Raw genomic sequence first — 15540 nt, forward strand, 5'->3', positions numbered from 1 at the left:
GGTGCCTCTCGTCCACGGTACTTAAGGCCCTGGTGCAGCATTCACTTCCAGGCACCTGTTTACCAGGAAGATGTAGGCGAGCTGGAGAGACTTCAAAGAAGAGCAGCAGAAATAATTATGGGGCTTCAGCAACTTGGCTTAGGAAGGAAGATGAACAGACTCCAGTTCACCTTTGGGGCACCAGTTGCTGCTCGTGACAGCTAGCAGACACTCAGGAGGGAAAGGAACCCGTAAAGCTCTTTGAGTCCGCACATCTGCTCTATTTTCTGTAGTGCCACTTGACAGGCTCTTAACATGTAGCAAACTGTGTGTTCATGGTACTGGAGAAAAGAAGTCTGGATAGCACTCTGGGGCCCAATCCTGAGGGCTCGACTCGGGCAAAGCTCCACTGAAGTCTGTGAGAGTTTGCCTGAGCTGCAGGATTGATCTGATCTGTAAAGAGAACTTGAGACTGATGACTGGATATACTCAGTTGATCTTACTCCCTTGGAAAAGGCTTGAGCAGTCAAGAACTCCTTGTGTTCCTGCAGCTCTGGCCCTTAGAGCGTGCTGCCCTGGGACAGATGGTCTCTTTGCTCAGCCTTTTGGGAGCTTCCAGTTTCATGAGAAGAACAGCATCAAAATACAGCACACACATTAAAGAGCCCTGCACTACTGCCAGCACAAGTATCGATGATGCAGCCCCAGTGAAAGGATCATCTCAGTGAAGAGTCAGAGGTGAAAGGAGTTGGAAGCATCAAAAATGGGTGAGGGGGAACCTGCGATTCAGAGGAAGGAATCAAAATGTATTCCTCATACAAGCACTTCCGATAACAAGCCACCTTTAACGAGCTTCAATCAGCTCTCATTTTACTTGTATTTCAGGATATTTAACATTCTGTTCCTTTGTATTTAGGGCTTGGAAAGCCAGGAGGTGATCATTATAGATACTACTTCTGTACTATTTCACATATGCAAAGCCCTGGGCAGATTTTCACTAGCCTTCATAACACTCTGTGAGGGAGATGAGTATTATCCCTATTCTGCAGATGGGGGAACTCAGGCAGAGCAGTTAAGTGAGTTGCCCAAGGTGACCGAGGTGGCTGAGTCAGGATTAGAGTTTAGGAGTTACTGGCTCCCAGGTTTATGCCACTAGATCATGTGCCTCTTAAGTTTGTAGTCTCTCTATTTTATCTTTTACAAGACACTTCTGCATTAGCCTCACAGAAGGCAAGTAACTGAGAAGGACCCCACCTGCACTGGGCCACCTGCTGTGTTTGCTGAACTGGATTAGCATGACTGGTCAGCCATCTTGGGTGGATGGGATCAGACTGCATCTATACCAAACTTAGAAACTCTCTCCTAGCCTATACCCCTACTCCTAACCAGGACCTCATTCCTAGTTTTTCATATGGTGAAGATTTAGCCTAAAATACTGTTTCTAAACTTGGGCTTAACACTAGCTAGCCAACCCCTGTTTTAAAACTGAGCTGGCCTGAAGTGGTTTTAAATCTGGTTTCTAACTAGCTCAACCCAGTGTAGAAGAGAATAACGCTCTCATAGGCAAAGTATGGATGTTTGACGTCAACCATGGTGGCAGTCTCCCTGTAGAGCACTGCTGAGGAAGAGGAACACACAGAATAAATGTTAGAAAGGAAATCAGACTGGGCTTTCCCAGTGGAAAGGAGTCAAAGTGGATCTAAAAGAAGGGTAGTCGCAGAGTAGCGGGGTGGTGAAAGCCCTAGTCTTTTCCCTGCTGGAGATCTAATGGAAATGAGGTGGGGGGAAGTCCAACTTGGGAGCCATCTGCACTGTAGGAGCTTTCATGTTGAGAAACCCAATTACAGCGTAGCAATCCCAGGACTTACATTGTACAGTTGAACCTCAGAGTTACGAACTGACCAGTCAAACACACATCTCATTTGGAACCGGAAGTACATAATCAGGCTGCAGCAGAGACCCTCCCCTCCCGAAAGGCAAATACAGTACAGTGCTGTGTTAAACGTAAACTGCTAAAAAAATAAAGAGAAAGCAGAATTTTTTTCTGCGTAGTAAAGTTTCAAAGCTGTATTAAGTCAATGTTCAGTTGTAAACTTTCGAAAGAACCACCATGATGTTTTGTTCGGAGTTACGAACAACCACCATTACCGAGTTGTTTGTAACTCTGAGATTCTACTGTAATTTGACTGAGTTGTATTTTCACCTCCTCCCAAACCAATACAGTCCAAGGTTGTAGCATGGTCTGGGACGACCGTTGAAACCCGGGTCAGCCTGTCCGTACTATATGACTAAACTATGTATTATATTAAGCCCCTCCCACCCAAAAAAGAGTAGTTTCCACAGTGCAGATGGGAACGTGATTCTTAACAAAGAACTATCCACACCATGAAAAGCACCCACACAGTAGTCTTGAAATAAGAGAGGCTGAAGAGTTGGAATAGCAGGAGTCCTTACGGGCCAGGATTAAGGTGATTTGGAAGGATTCTCTGGGTATCTTGTACAGCACAAACCCTGGCTAGGTCAGGTATAAGGCAGGCTATTTGACCTGTAAATTCAGCTACAAATATCTCCCCACCTAATAATTTTTTTTTTTACCAGCAATCCAGTGGGTTAGTGGTACATAGGTGCTGGAGTTAGGGGTGCAGAGGGTGCTGCAGCTCCCCCTGGCTTGAAATGATTTCCATTATATACAGGGTTTACAGTGTGGTTCACTGGCTCTCAGCACCCCCACTGTACAAATTGTCCAGCACTCCTGTAGTGAGTGAAGGACATCATGAATTTTATAAATAGGATATTACTGCCAGACAACATGTCATTTACAGGGCTTTCATACTGAGTAGGAAAGAAGTCTCTGTTTCTTGTGTGCATAAGCTTTAGTTGTTCACTTCTGAAAGTCAAATGGATCATTAACAATCTCCTGAGTGCTTCTGCTTTGCTGGCATCATTTCCATAGATCACTGAGTATCTTGGTGCCTTTCTGCAAGTGCATATTCTACTATGCTTACTGATTATCTCTCTTGAAATATCCCAGTGGTCAACAGTGGAAAGTTGGCTGGATCTAGGAGCCTATTGCCAGAGAGGTGTGGCTGCTATTGACAGTTAAGCCAAGAGTGTCAATGAAGAGCTAGTGACAGTTGTGTGGGAGTGAGTTTTACGTGCTAAGAGAACTTTTTTTTTAAACCAAGAGCATGTCACAAGGTGGGGGAGAGGGCGGTCGGGTAGTCTATGTAGACTGACCATCTGTCTGATCATCTTCAGCGATAAAAGGCGATAAGTTGTGTTGGGGTGATTAGAGCCCAGTCATTTGTATTAAATGCAGAGAATGTTAAACTCTTTGATTTGGATTAATGTGTCAGATTAACGAACTGAGGCCCTTGGTTACTTATCACTTAAACTCTCCCAACCCTGACACATGTGACTATACCAAACTCCGATTGGGTTGTGCATGGTTACTCAGCATAAGCCTCACAGGACGGGTTCTGCACAGCACAGACCACTTGCGGTTCCCTTATACTGTCTCTGGGTTTGCCCATACTAGAGGAAAAACATTGAGAAGAAGCTTAGCCCTTCAAAAAGGCAGTGATGTCAGAGTTGTGTCCAAATGTCAAGACTGCAGGTTCACTGTGGCCATGTCTACACAACAAAATTATGTCGACCTAATTTATGTTGGCATACAGCCACTGCAGGTATTAAATCACTTGTGCATGTACACTCGTGGCTCCTTGTGTGGGTGCTGCACGTCCTCCCCAGAAGCGCTTGTATCGATTGTCTTGTCAGTGTGGGATGGCTCCTGAAGGCCCTTAGCAGTCAACATAAGCTACGCAGTGTCTATACTGACATTGCATTAACCAAATTACATGTAGTGTGACTCTATGCCGCTCGGGGAGGTAGTGTTACTAAATCGGCATAGAGAGGAGGCACTTATGTCAGCAGGAGCCAAATTTAAGTGAAGATACTTCCAAACGTAGATGGATGCAAGGCAGCTTATGTCGACCTCACTATGTAGTGTAAACCAGGCCTGTAACTCTGGCCTCTGGATGTTTTTCCCCTACAATATTTTTGTTAGGATCACAAGTGAATAACGTAACCCATTTTCGCTGAAGTGTGTTCTGTCCCAAGGCAGAGTCGTAGTGAGACCATTTGACAAATCTGCATCCCTGACAAAACAAGATGAAACAGAGTTCTTTAAAATACTCCAGTGTTAGTCAAGAGAGCAGTTTGGTGGAGAGGTTCCTTGGGGAATGTTTCCATTGACTTAGCCTTACCTACAGAGTATGTATTCAGAAAGTTTTCCATCAACTGATTCCATTGTCTCTCTGCTTTCTCACCTTTCAGATCTGTGCCGTTTGTTTGGAGGAATTCAAGCCCAAAGATGAGTTGGGAATCTGTCCATGTAAACATGCCTTCCACAGAAAGTAAGTGCCGAGCTACCAGTCGGTACAAAAGACCAAAGTTATGTTTACAAAAGCCTTGCAAGTCTCTTGGAAACACTGGCAGCACTAAGTAATTGATGGCCTCTGAATTACAAAGGCTTATATTGTGAGCATCTGCCTGTGCTGTGTTCTAAAGGATTAACAAATGCTACTCCTCTTTAATAAGGCCTCGTTTACTGTATTAAGTTGAGCCATGTTTACTAAAGCTTTGGAAGTCTAGTCACAGTTGCCTTGAAAGTTGGTGGGAAAAGTTGTCTGTGCACGAGCCTTGCCTTTAATGGAGAGACTTGTCACACGTTCACTTGCGTTGGAAGTCTAGGGTTCCAGGAGGTGTATACGGCGCTGTACCACATGTTGCACAGTGAAACCTGCCCAGGTTGCACCTTCATTCTAAAAGCACAGCTCGCTGCAATGCAGAATGCTCAAAACAAAGCAGGACACGCAGCGTGGGGCTGGCTTGCCTGGTGGGGACAGGCGAGCCTTCCTGGAGAGTTTGGAAGGGAGCAAAGGTACTTGGCAAAGGGTATACAAGGCATCTCAAAGTGTATGTGGACCATGAAGTGTGGAGTGGGTGATGGAAATCCAGATAAGATCGGGTGAGGAGTAGCAAGGGATGTATGAGGAGCTGGAGGTGAGAATAGAGGCGTGCAGAGGCTGATGAATTAATAGCTGGAACTGGATGTGTAAAGAGAGAGGGAAGGAGGTGAAGGGACTTGAGTGGCAGAGGAGATGTGATCAGAATGGCCTGAAAGGAAGATAATCTTGCCAGTAACCTTTCTGACAGGCTGGAGTGGAGAGAGTAGAACGCAGGGTGGAGGAAGCTTACAGTGATTGGGGTGGCAACGAATGAAGACCTGCACCGAGGTCGTAGCAGTAAGGCTAGCAATGAAGTAAATACTTGTCCTGAAATGCAGTTATCCTGTTAATTTGTAGGCTACGTATTGTTCTTGTATAGCATACGATGTGGGAGAGGGAGGGGCCATGGCTGGCCTCTAAATCCCACTGCAGTCACCTTTCACTCTATCCCTGGCTGGAGAGAGGCCAACAGCACTCTAGAGCTATTGGGCTGGAACGTTCCAGTTTAGTTCTGAACTTCACACCCTGCAACAGGATTTTAGTTGAGCTAACACACAGTAAAAGCTCATCCACTCTGCCCCTCCCTCCGCTTCCCCCAGCTTGCTGTCCACCAAGTGATTCTAATTGTTGGCTACGTAAAGGAACTGTTAGACTATGTCTACGCTGCACTTCCATTGGTAAAACTTTTGTCGGTCAGGGGTGTGAAGAAACCACACCCCAACCAACGAAAGTTTTACCAACAAAAAGCGCCGGTGTGGACAGCACTTTGTCGGCAGGAGACGCTTTCGCACGGACAAAGCTACCGCCCCTTGTTGGGGGTGGTTTTATTTTGTTGGCAGCAGAGCTCTTTCCTGCAGACAGAGCAGCTATACTGCGTACCTTACCACGTACCTTACAGCTGTAAGGTGCATAGTGTAGACACAGCCTCAGATTTGCTCTAAAGCAGTGCTGTGTGTTCCCATGGTATGAATGCATAATTTCCCCCTCCCCCAAAGCATGCAACCTAAACAGAGAGTGGAAAAATGCTTTCCCCGCCATGCAAAGGTGGTTTTTCAGTGACCCAGATCTGGACGTGGAACTAGGTTTTGTGACTTTACTCCCTCAAAAATCTGCAGATCCATAAATCATTCTAGCTGTAATGGCCTGTATGTACCCTCTGTGCATGTCTGTGTTTTTCTGCATTGCACCTGTTCATGCCTTTAGATCATAGTGTTCCACGACAGATATTCCACACGCTCTGTACAGAGATGCAGCACGCTCTACTGGAAAGAGCTGCATGAGCTTCTGGAGCTAGATCAGTAATAGACTATCTCTCTTGTGCACAAGGCATCCCAAAAAGCCTTTTGAAAGAAAAAAGCCAGACACTGGTAGCTTAGGACCCAATCCTGCAAAGTGCTGAGCACCTCCCGTGCTTCAGTGGGAGTTGAGGTTGCTTTGCACCCTGCAGGAGCGCAGCTTTGTGACTTAGCAATAGCTCAAATGCAGCCTTTGGGTACTAGAGCCTGTTCCCCAGGGGGGAGAGAATACTGGTGAAGAAGCTGGAGTTAACCCCTCCTCCCTTTGGAAAATGTCACTGGTTCTTTACCTTCCCCCTGTTGACCTGCCAAAGATGGTCAGAATTGACATCCGGCACGTAGTACTTCCCATGCTGCAGTTTTGGTGTGAACCCAAGTCCTGGGACCGGGCTCAAATCTGCCAGATATTTTGCTCTGAGGTGGGATTGCTACCTGCAGGGTTTTGCTAACACAGCAACACTCTGGGCCTAATTCTCCAAGCGTGCTGCGTGCAAAGCAGCCTCTGAAGAGCTCATCTCTGTGTTGGGGGGTCGGCAGAAGGCCAGAGCTTGAGTTGAGGATGCCAGCTGTGACCGTTTCGGGGCTTTTGTAAGGATGGGGGGTTGCTTGGATGGTGCTTGCTCTTTAAAAAGAAAGCAGCATTGCAGCAGTGAGCATCACCGCAGAAGTCCATAATGGCGTTCATCCCAGTTCAGCAGAATCAGGCATGTTTAAGTGCAGTTTTTTTATTTGCATAAGGGAGTGGAGGTGCGGAATTTTAAAATTCTTTGGGTGAGATTCTCTGACAAGTTCCAGTATTGAGCTGGCACAGCGATTTTCCAGCTATAAAAATGTCTGTTCACTGTATAAAACTGACTTTCTACACGTGAATGCAAAGAGGGACTTTAAGATGAACTAAAACTCTGGAGGTAGAAATGCGCCTAATAGGATGAAAATGGCAGGTGAGTGTGGAAGCCAGGAGTCTGGGGCTTGATTCCAGCTTTGTCGCAGACTCTCTACGTGAACTTGGGTAAGTCATTTCACTTCGCTCTGTTTCCACAGCTTTAACATGGAGATAATGATTTCTACCTCCAAAAGGCTGAGAGAATTAATGTTTGGCAAGTGAGAGGAGACGCTCAAATGAGGGGGGCCAGAGAAATGTACAAAGTGTTCAGTGGTGGTAATCAGGTTCAGTGTGAATTAACTCTGTCCTCTTTTCTTCATTCCCAGGTGCCTCATTAAGTGGTTGGAGGTGCGAAAAGTGTGTCCACTCTGCAACATGCCTGTCCTACAGCTGGCACAACTCCATAATAAGCAGGACCATGGGCCTCCCCAGGGACCACTGCCTGGGGCAGAGAACATTGTATAGCTTCTCCTAAGCAAAGGACACTTCCATCACAAAAAAAATCACAAGGATGAAAACGATGGACTTATGCAGAGAATCGCAGATCTCTGAATCTGTTCCTTACAGCCTTGGTGCATCTACCAGGATTCCCTTTGTCTCATGAAGAGCTCCCACGATGCACTTTAGGGGATGGGGCCAGATGTTTGGACTTCAGAACAACCAAAGCAATATGCCACCAGCGCAACAAGAAGACAAAAGGCAACAACAAGCCTATGTGTTTGGGTTTTTGAGAGCACTTTATGACGGACCCTGTCGCCAATATTACATGTGTAGGCCTGGTACCTGTTTCTGGCTAGTTGACTATATGATGTGCTGAGTAGGAGGGATAATGTTACGAGCACAGTAAGAGAACTTACAAGGGCAAGTCTTTCAAGACCCTGGCCCCTGGGTACCTTGAATGGCAGATCCTATGCAGCCAGTGGACATCTTCTCATCTCAAAAAAACAAAACCAACCTTCACACCCCCTTTAAAAACTGTCTCCATAAGGCCAAACCCAGCCAGTGATTACCTCACGCTGAATTGCTAGTGGCTAGAGAAATGAGCAAGGGTTTTACATTGTTCCTTTAAGGAGAATTTCCTGAAGTTGTGGGATTATTCGGAAATTTAAATTTTGACAATATCCTGTTAGCAGGGACAGCACTAGACCAGTCTGCCTCCAAGACAGTGCAAGCGCATAAGCACTCTGGGCTGAAGTAGTTCCAGGGGAAGGTTTGCAGGTACTGTCCAGTAAGGGAACTGGGTCACTCTAATGTGCACGTATGGCCTGATTGTGTCGGAGATGCTGAGCACCCACGGCTCCCCAGTCTTCATCTCTGAGAATCAACCTTTACGTGACCCCAGAGGAGCAGTGAGGTTGGATCTGATCTTGAGAACATCCATTGCCCCCGAGTGTTCTGAAAAGTGACGGGATGATTTCCTACCAAGCGCTGGCATTAAGCTGGCTTTGGACACAGGCACTTACTGCAAACTGCACAGCAGCCATAAATGTGTCCTTATTTTCCTCTGCAATAAAAAAGCCCATTTGAAAAATCTAAGTGCAAGGCCCAGCGGTTACATGCTTTTCTTCCCGTCTTGTGTAGTTGGTGAAGCATGATTGCAGTACACCGCCTCACTCTCCCACACGCCCTCCTGTCTGCACAATCACAATCTCAAAGGGCTGATCTAACCTTGGCGCAGACAGGCCCAAGTCCACTAAATTCAGCAGAGCTCTGCTGCCTCTTACTTCAGAGCCAATGATAAACCTTGACTATCTTGTTTCTTTCTCTTGGCTCTGAACTAGAGAGAGGTACCATGTCGTTCTGCTGGGTGCAGAGGTATTCAAGTCGCCCTTTTGAGTTCTGTGGCCCACTTGAAATGGATGTGTGTCGGGATAAGTGGCAGGGCATAAGGTCTGTTTGTGTATGTACGTTTCTTGGGGTTGAGGAGTACCCTTGGTGTTTGGCCGAAGTATATTAAAGCAGGGTAGGTTTCCGATTTCTAGCTCCGCTTTCTGAGTGATTCAAAAGTGCTGACACTACTGAGATTCCTGAATTAGACCAATAATAAACCGTACAGGTGCAACTGGATCAGAGGGAAGTTAAATGTACGTAGCTAGCCATTGTCTAAAATGCCGTAAATGTGCGTATTGCTTACTGCCTTGGCTTGCCAGCCCTTTCTCCTCCTAGGTACACATCTGCATGCTTAGCATCTGTTGAGTGCCGTCCCATGAGAGCCTCACAGCTACTCCCATTCAAGGCGGATCCTCTGGTTCTTTAACAACGTTCCAGGAGCCTGATATCCCCTGATCCCTTTGCTGTCAGATCCAATCCAGTTTACATCTCATGTACTACCAGGAATCCTTTTGTCTTCTAAACATTGCTTTATAAGGGCCAAATCCTGCTGCCATTGATCTCAATGGAAAAACTCTCCTGAACCTCTGTGGCATCAGGATAGGGGACATCCGAGGGGGAAGATTCACTTACTCGTGAGTGCCCTCTGCCCTGACTTTGACTATTGCAGCCTGCATGTTGTTTGCAGACTGTATTGTGACGGGATGGGAGGGGAAGGCACGTGTATTTGTTTATAAACGTTAACCTGTGGCTAGTTTACTCTGCTTATTTGCCTGCTCGCAGGTATTTGCATGAGCTGTGAATGACTGAACAGTTTTGCAGAGGAGCTTTGCAACAACCAGTGGGAAGAAGGATGGGTTGTGAACATCTACCATTAACCACTTTGTCCATCGTGAACTTCAAAATTCCCCATTTAACCAGAATAGAAAAGGTCCAAATGCCGTTATTTCCCTTTTGTCGATCAGCACCAAGCTGGTAGTCATCGGTAGTATTGATTAAAGAAACGTTAGGTGCCTTTGACCTTTGCACCCTTTACAGAGCTACGGTACAGTACCACACCACCAGTGTGATGAAACCAACAATCCTTGCGGATGAAACCAACAATCCTACCATGCCTCAGCCTGTCGATTTTCTGTCTCTGGTCCAGCCAAGCAGGGCACGCTGGCTTATAGATGGATGTCCGCAAAGAGGGTTGATGACTTGTCTCTCTAATGTAGCCTAATATATGCATTTCCAATGTGCCTACACAATAATTTAGGTCAGACTTGAACAAAAAACCTCCTGCTGCCACTGAAGTCAATGGGGAATTTTTGCCACGGGCTTCACTAGGAGCAGGATTTGATCCATATAGTCTGTCCTGTGATACGTGCACCCTTCCTGACCCCCCACCACTACCACTGAGCCTTTCTGTGTACTTTTATTTTTTTGCCACAGCCATTTTTTAAGTCATTCAGAAGAATCTGTGTTCTGAACGTTTTATATATGAGACTCTTACCTAAGCAATTAGGTATCTTAGATTGTATTCTGAATGGAACAAAGATCTGGATTTGAACTATGAATATAAAGTGACAGGGCTGGCTTAGTGTCTTCCCTGCTGTCTCCTGGCTGTGCTGATAATGTTTGCATTTTATTTCTGTGATGAATACCACAGGCTACAGTGCTGTATCTCATTCATAGATTCATTGATACTAAGGTCAGAAGGGACCATTATGATCATCTAGTCCGACCTCCTGCACAACACAGTCCACAGAATCTCACCCACCCACTCCTGTGAAAAACCTCTCACCTATGTCTGAGCTATTGAAGTCTTTAAACCACGATTTGAGGACTTCAAGGAGCAGAGAATCCTCCAGCAAGTGACCTGTACCCCATGCTACAGAGGAAGGCGAAAAACCTCCAGGGCCTCTTCCAATCTGCCCTGGAGGAAAATTCCTTCCCGACCCCAAATATGGTGATCAGCTAAACCCTGAGCATATGGGCAAGATTCACCAGCCAGATACCCAGGAAAGATATCATTGAGGATAAAACTGTGTGATCCCTGCATTCTTGTGACCTGGAAAAAGAGCCAGCCTGGCTGAACTGCTTCCTAGGTGCCCTGCAGGAGAAAATCCGTTAATTTCTTCCCTGAACGTCGAGGCCGCTGAGGATGCTCGCTAAGAAAGTGGTGGCTTTTGGTCTCCACAGTAAATAAAAGTGACCCATAGGCTGGTCTCTGGCAGCATACAACTCCTGGAGTCCGTGTCCCTCCATTCCTGCGGCTGGATTAGAATTTAGTATGAATTCAACTCCTGACCTTCCAGGTTCTCAGTGCTCAGAGCTTCTCCAGAAATCATGGAGTTCTGTGCAAGGACAGTTTGCAGGATCAGCACTAAGGATTTTTTCTGATGGCTCAGTTGGTGAGTTGGTAATAGGGTAGTGCAAAAAGCTTCAGGTCTGGGTAGTAATCTAGCCTAGGTCTGCAGTGTCTGAAAGTCACGGCCACATGATGGCGGTTGAGTGATCTGCGAGTTGGCAGTCTTATTCCCTTTGTTAGCATCTGGTCTCTCCATTCCCAGACACTTTATCTCATTTGGTACCCTTGTTGGGAATCAGAGTAGCAAGGCTGAGAAATGGGCCATGGACGCTTCTTCCTTCTTGTTCCTAGGGGTGACTCTTCAAAGCAGGGACAGAGGCAAAGGAGATGACTGCATGATGCTGTTTGCAGGACCGCTGTCTGTTCTGGGCATAGATCTTCAGTCTTGAGAGTTTCAATCTATAATTAGTTTATTTAGTTTCACTAAATTCTCTGAAACAAAACTTAACTTTTCTGGTTCTCTGGATCATATCAAGTTACAAGCAAACTTGAAGCCATGCTCTGATTGGTCCCCAAATCCTATAGGGGTTGGTAACCATACAGATATATAGAATAATGTCAGCACAGCAACTGTAAAACTGGGAGAGGGGAAGGTTAAAAGCCTCTTGCAGAAACTGGTCTGAATTGGTGCCACTTGAAATGTCCTCTCAAATGGCCAGAGGAATTCCCTGCACTTGCCTGGTGTGCTACGTCCTTCAGTGTTTGGTCGAACGAGTACCTACAGCATGGCTGATTTATTCCTTTTGGCTTTACCAGAATATTCAGCTCCCAATCACATCCACGCAGTCAATGAACCAGTGGAGTGAGATGTATTTTATTTTAAAGGGCTGTTACAGTGAGACTCCATCTTTCTCCTGTTGCTGTCCATTTTAGAGCCATCTCAACCGTACTCAGGTTCACCTTGCTGAGGGATGTTATGAAGGTAGTTTGCCAGTTCCACTCTAGTCTCTGTAACCGGTACACCACCACCTTGTGTATAGTATCTGTCTGGTATCTCTAGAGCAATTGACTACCTCAAGAGAGCTATTTAATGTCTTAAACGTCAGCGGTATATGTCACAAATGTATGGGGGGGAGGGGTGATACCCACATCCCGGAGCATATGAATGTGTTGTCCTCTCTCCATTTCCCAGCACTAGATTCTGCCAAATAGCACTCAGGCTCTTGAGCAGATTTGTGGTTTGTTTCACATTAACTGGTGGCCAAAAGTGGCACAGATCCCTGCAAACTCAGCACTTCCTTGAGACAGTGATCCGGGCTTGTGGGGGGAATTAGGCTAAAATATTCACAGGAACCACATTCCTGTCTGGTAAGATTCCCTTTCCCAATCTTGTTAGTCAAAAATACTTGTTTGACAGGCCACCTACCCACAACTCCCATTCACTTCAATGGGATTTGTGTGTGATAGGGTCTGATCTTGAGAGGTGTCAGAGCCTATTCAGCCAGTGGATGAAAGTAGAAGCCCTCATGGCAAATGCAATTGTATCTCCCTTGATTGATTGGTCCCTTCGTATATAGACCTTCTAACAGTATTCTCTCCTATAGTATGTACCCATAACTCCCACCAGTTAATGGGTGGTACATGTGTACATATCTGTGTGAGAATAGGCCACTAATTTTAGCAGGCTAGTTGCAGTCAGTTCATGGTTGGTTTCTTATAGCTGAACTAGGACAAGTTGCTTATGGATAATCCCTACTAGCTTGCTGTTTCTCTCCCAAGTGCATGATAGATGCAAATTTCCATTCCCAGGAGTTGAGTGGACAGGATCTCTGTGAATGGCCAGTCCTTGGTGCCAACTCCTTTTGTGATACAAAACATACACTGTTCACTGTAAAAGCTAAACCTTGTGGCAGAGAAGGTATTTGGAAGTATAGATTCTACCATGTGTCTGTCTTGTGTTTCTTTCAAAAGTTGACTGCCTTTATTGGAGAAAATTAAGCAACTTGTAGTCAACATTTGAAAACTCTCTTGTGTGTATTTCAAAGCAAAAGGCCCAAGTGTTAATTAGTTGCCATAAACCAGGTTGCACTGACCCATTGGTCCAGAGCATTTGTAGTGGTGATGGTGGATTCTGAAGCTTGATCAGATTTCATTGTCTTGATGAGGAAATGGAGCTGCAGGGCATAGCTCTGTGTCCTCCTGGATGTGTCTTCCTAAAACTCTTTACATGGTTGGTGAAAGCTTACTTTCCCCCTTGCTTGTTTTTGGTGACCCCAGTATTGAGCTGTTTGCCAGTGGATGGCTGACCTGTCTGATCTCTCACCCCAGTGTAAATCTGGAGTAACTCCTTGACCACCAGTGGATTTATACCAGTGTGAGATCAGAATTCAACTCCATGTCATGGGGATAACTATCTATTGATCAGCATCTAGATGACTTTGGATGTAAATGGAAGGGGCAGGCTATTACCTGAACTCTTTCTTAGGAGTTTCTCTTTTTTGCTTCAGTATTTACAACCCTCCCTACTGAAGGGGTGCAAGAAAGGGGTCATTCAGTATTACATTGTACAGGCTTTTCTAATGGCAGAGTAGACTGTTCTTTCCAATCCTTTTAGAATGGGGCTAAAGTGTCCCATTACCAATTAGTCTGTGTAGTTTGATAGCATCAGTACCTGAACTGTCGCTAGCATTTGACCGGTCTTGTGATTAGGCCACCAAGGGTTTAGGTTGGGGGCGGGAGGGTGGCGTTTTCTCCTTCTCTGTAAATACTGTGTGACTCCTGAGATGTTTATGCCTCTGGGTTCATAGACTGTTTGTACACTAAGAGTTCTGCAGCAGAATGTTTTTTAAAACATTCACTGTTTTTTGTAAGCTATATTTTTGTATATTTAATTGCTATTTTAAAATTCTAATGCATCTTTTTTGCTAATCACACTATTGTTAAGGAAAAGAGAATTTGCATGTGATTGGACTTGAAATGTAAATAAATACGGATTTTGGAAATCGTGCTGTGTTGGAGTCACTTCTGCCACCATCTCACTGAATCACACATGTTCACCTGTCTCTGGTTTACGTAGGTCACCCCCAGGGTGACTCTGGCTTGAGTCCATTGCTTACAAATAGACGGTACCTACTGCTGGGGGCAGTCCAGGCCAGGACACCATGGTGAGATTGAGTCAGCAAAGACTTGCCCCCTCCTTGCTTTTCCCCTATAGGTCCCAAAGCAAGTAAGCACCATTATCCCACTCTGATAGGTGAGGGGAAATGCAGAAAAGTGACTTGCCTGAGGACCCACGGTGAGTTGGGCAGCATGGAACCCAACACCCTGTCCCCTGTCATGTGCCACCTCCCGGGTAAGATTAGAACTGGTCATCTTAAGGTGGTGAAGACCCTGGATTCCCTGTCACCCCTTGCACTATAGGCCAAGCAGAATATTAAAGCCTTATGGCTGGATTGTCTGAGGTGCCGAGTGTGTCCATGGCTCCAGTTCACTGCAGTTTGGAACTCTTGTGTGCTCAGGGCCAATGGAAATCAAGCCCTAACTGACTTCTAGCCTGAGGTTGGCCTGGGCATCCCACTCCGTAAAGTGATCTACATAAACTATTTGTTCTGCTGCCTCCATACAAGACTGATCCAGGCTTATGCTTAGCATTAACAAGCTACATCTCCCCCTGCTGGCTACACTTCTCCCTGTCCCCTCAATGCACTGTAGACAAAGCTGACGCATTAGCTGAATGAGAACTCCCCCATGGCAAGCCAGCCAGACCAGCACTTTCCTGGCTTGTACGAAGTGTCCTATTATTCAGCAGAAACTTCCAGAGTTCAAATTGTTCGGCTTTCCTCTGTGCTAGCAACTACTCCCTGTCCAAAAAGGAAAAGGAGGACTTGTGGCACCTTAGAGACTAGCCAATTTATTTGAGCATGAGCTTTCGTGAGCTACAGCTCACTTCATCGGATGCATAAAAGTGGAAAATGCAGTGAGGATGTTTTTATACACACAGACCATAAAAAAATGGGTGTTTATCACTTCAAAAGGTTTTCTGTACCCCCACCCCACTCTCCTGCTGGTAATAGCTTATCTAAAGTGATCACTCTCCTTACAATGTGTATGATAATCAAGGTGGGCCATTTCCAGCACAAATCCAGGGTTTAACAAGAACGTTTGAGGAACGGGGGCGGGGGTAGGGAAAAACAAGGGGAAATAGGTTACCTTGTAAAATGACTTAGCCACTCCCAGTCTCTATTCAAGCCT

The 15540-nt window shown here is 45.8% G+C and overlaps 1 protein-coding gene across 6 annotated transcripts in view; it reads left to right on the forward strand.

The window, feature by feature from the left end:
* Positions 1-14291, forward strand: part of RNF24 (ring finger protein 24) — a 72650-nt gene extending 58359 nt beyond the window's left edge. For all 6 annotated transcript variants that reach the window (XM_073342943.2, XM_073342946.2, XM_073342947.2 and 3 more), the window contains exons 5-6: positions 4315-4394; positions 7493-14291. In XM_073342943.2, the coding sequence (XP_073199044.1) occupies positions 4315-4394; positions 7493-7631 (219 nt within the window). In that variant the 3' untranslated portion in view covers positions 7632-14291. The remainder of the gene's footprint in view (positions 1-4314; positions 4395-7492) is intronic.
* The last annotated feature ends 1249 nt before the right edge of the window (positions 14292-15540 follow it).

This window comes from Lepidochelys kempii, chromosome 4 (genome assembly GCF_965140285.1).
Source record: "Lepidochelys kempii isolate rLepKem1 chromosome 4, rLepKem1.hap1, whole genome shotgun sequence".
NCBI classification, from domain to species: domain Eukaryota; kingdom Metazoa; phylum Chordata; order Testudines; family Cheloniidae; genus Lepidochelys; species Lepidochelys kempii.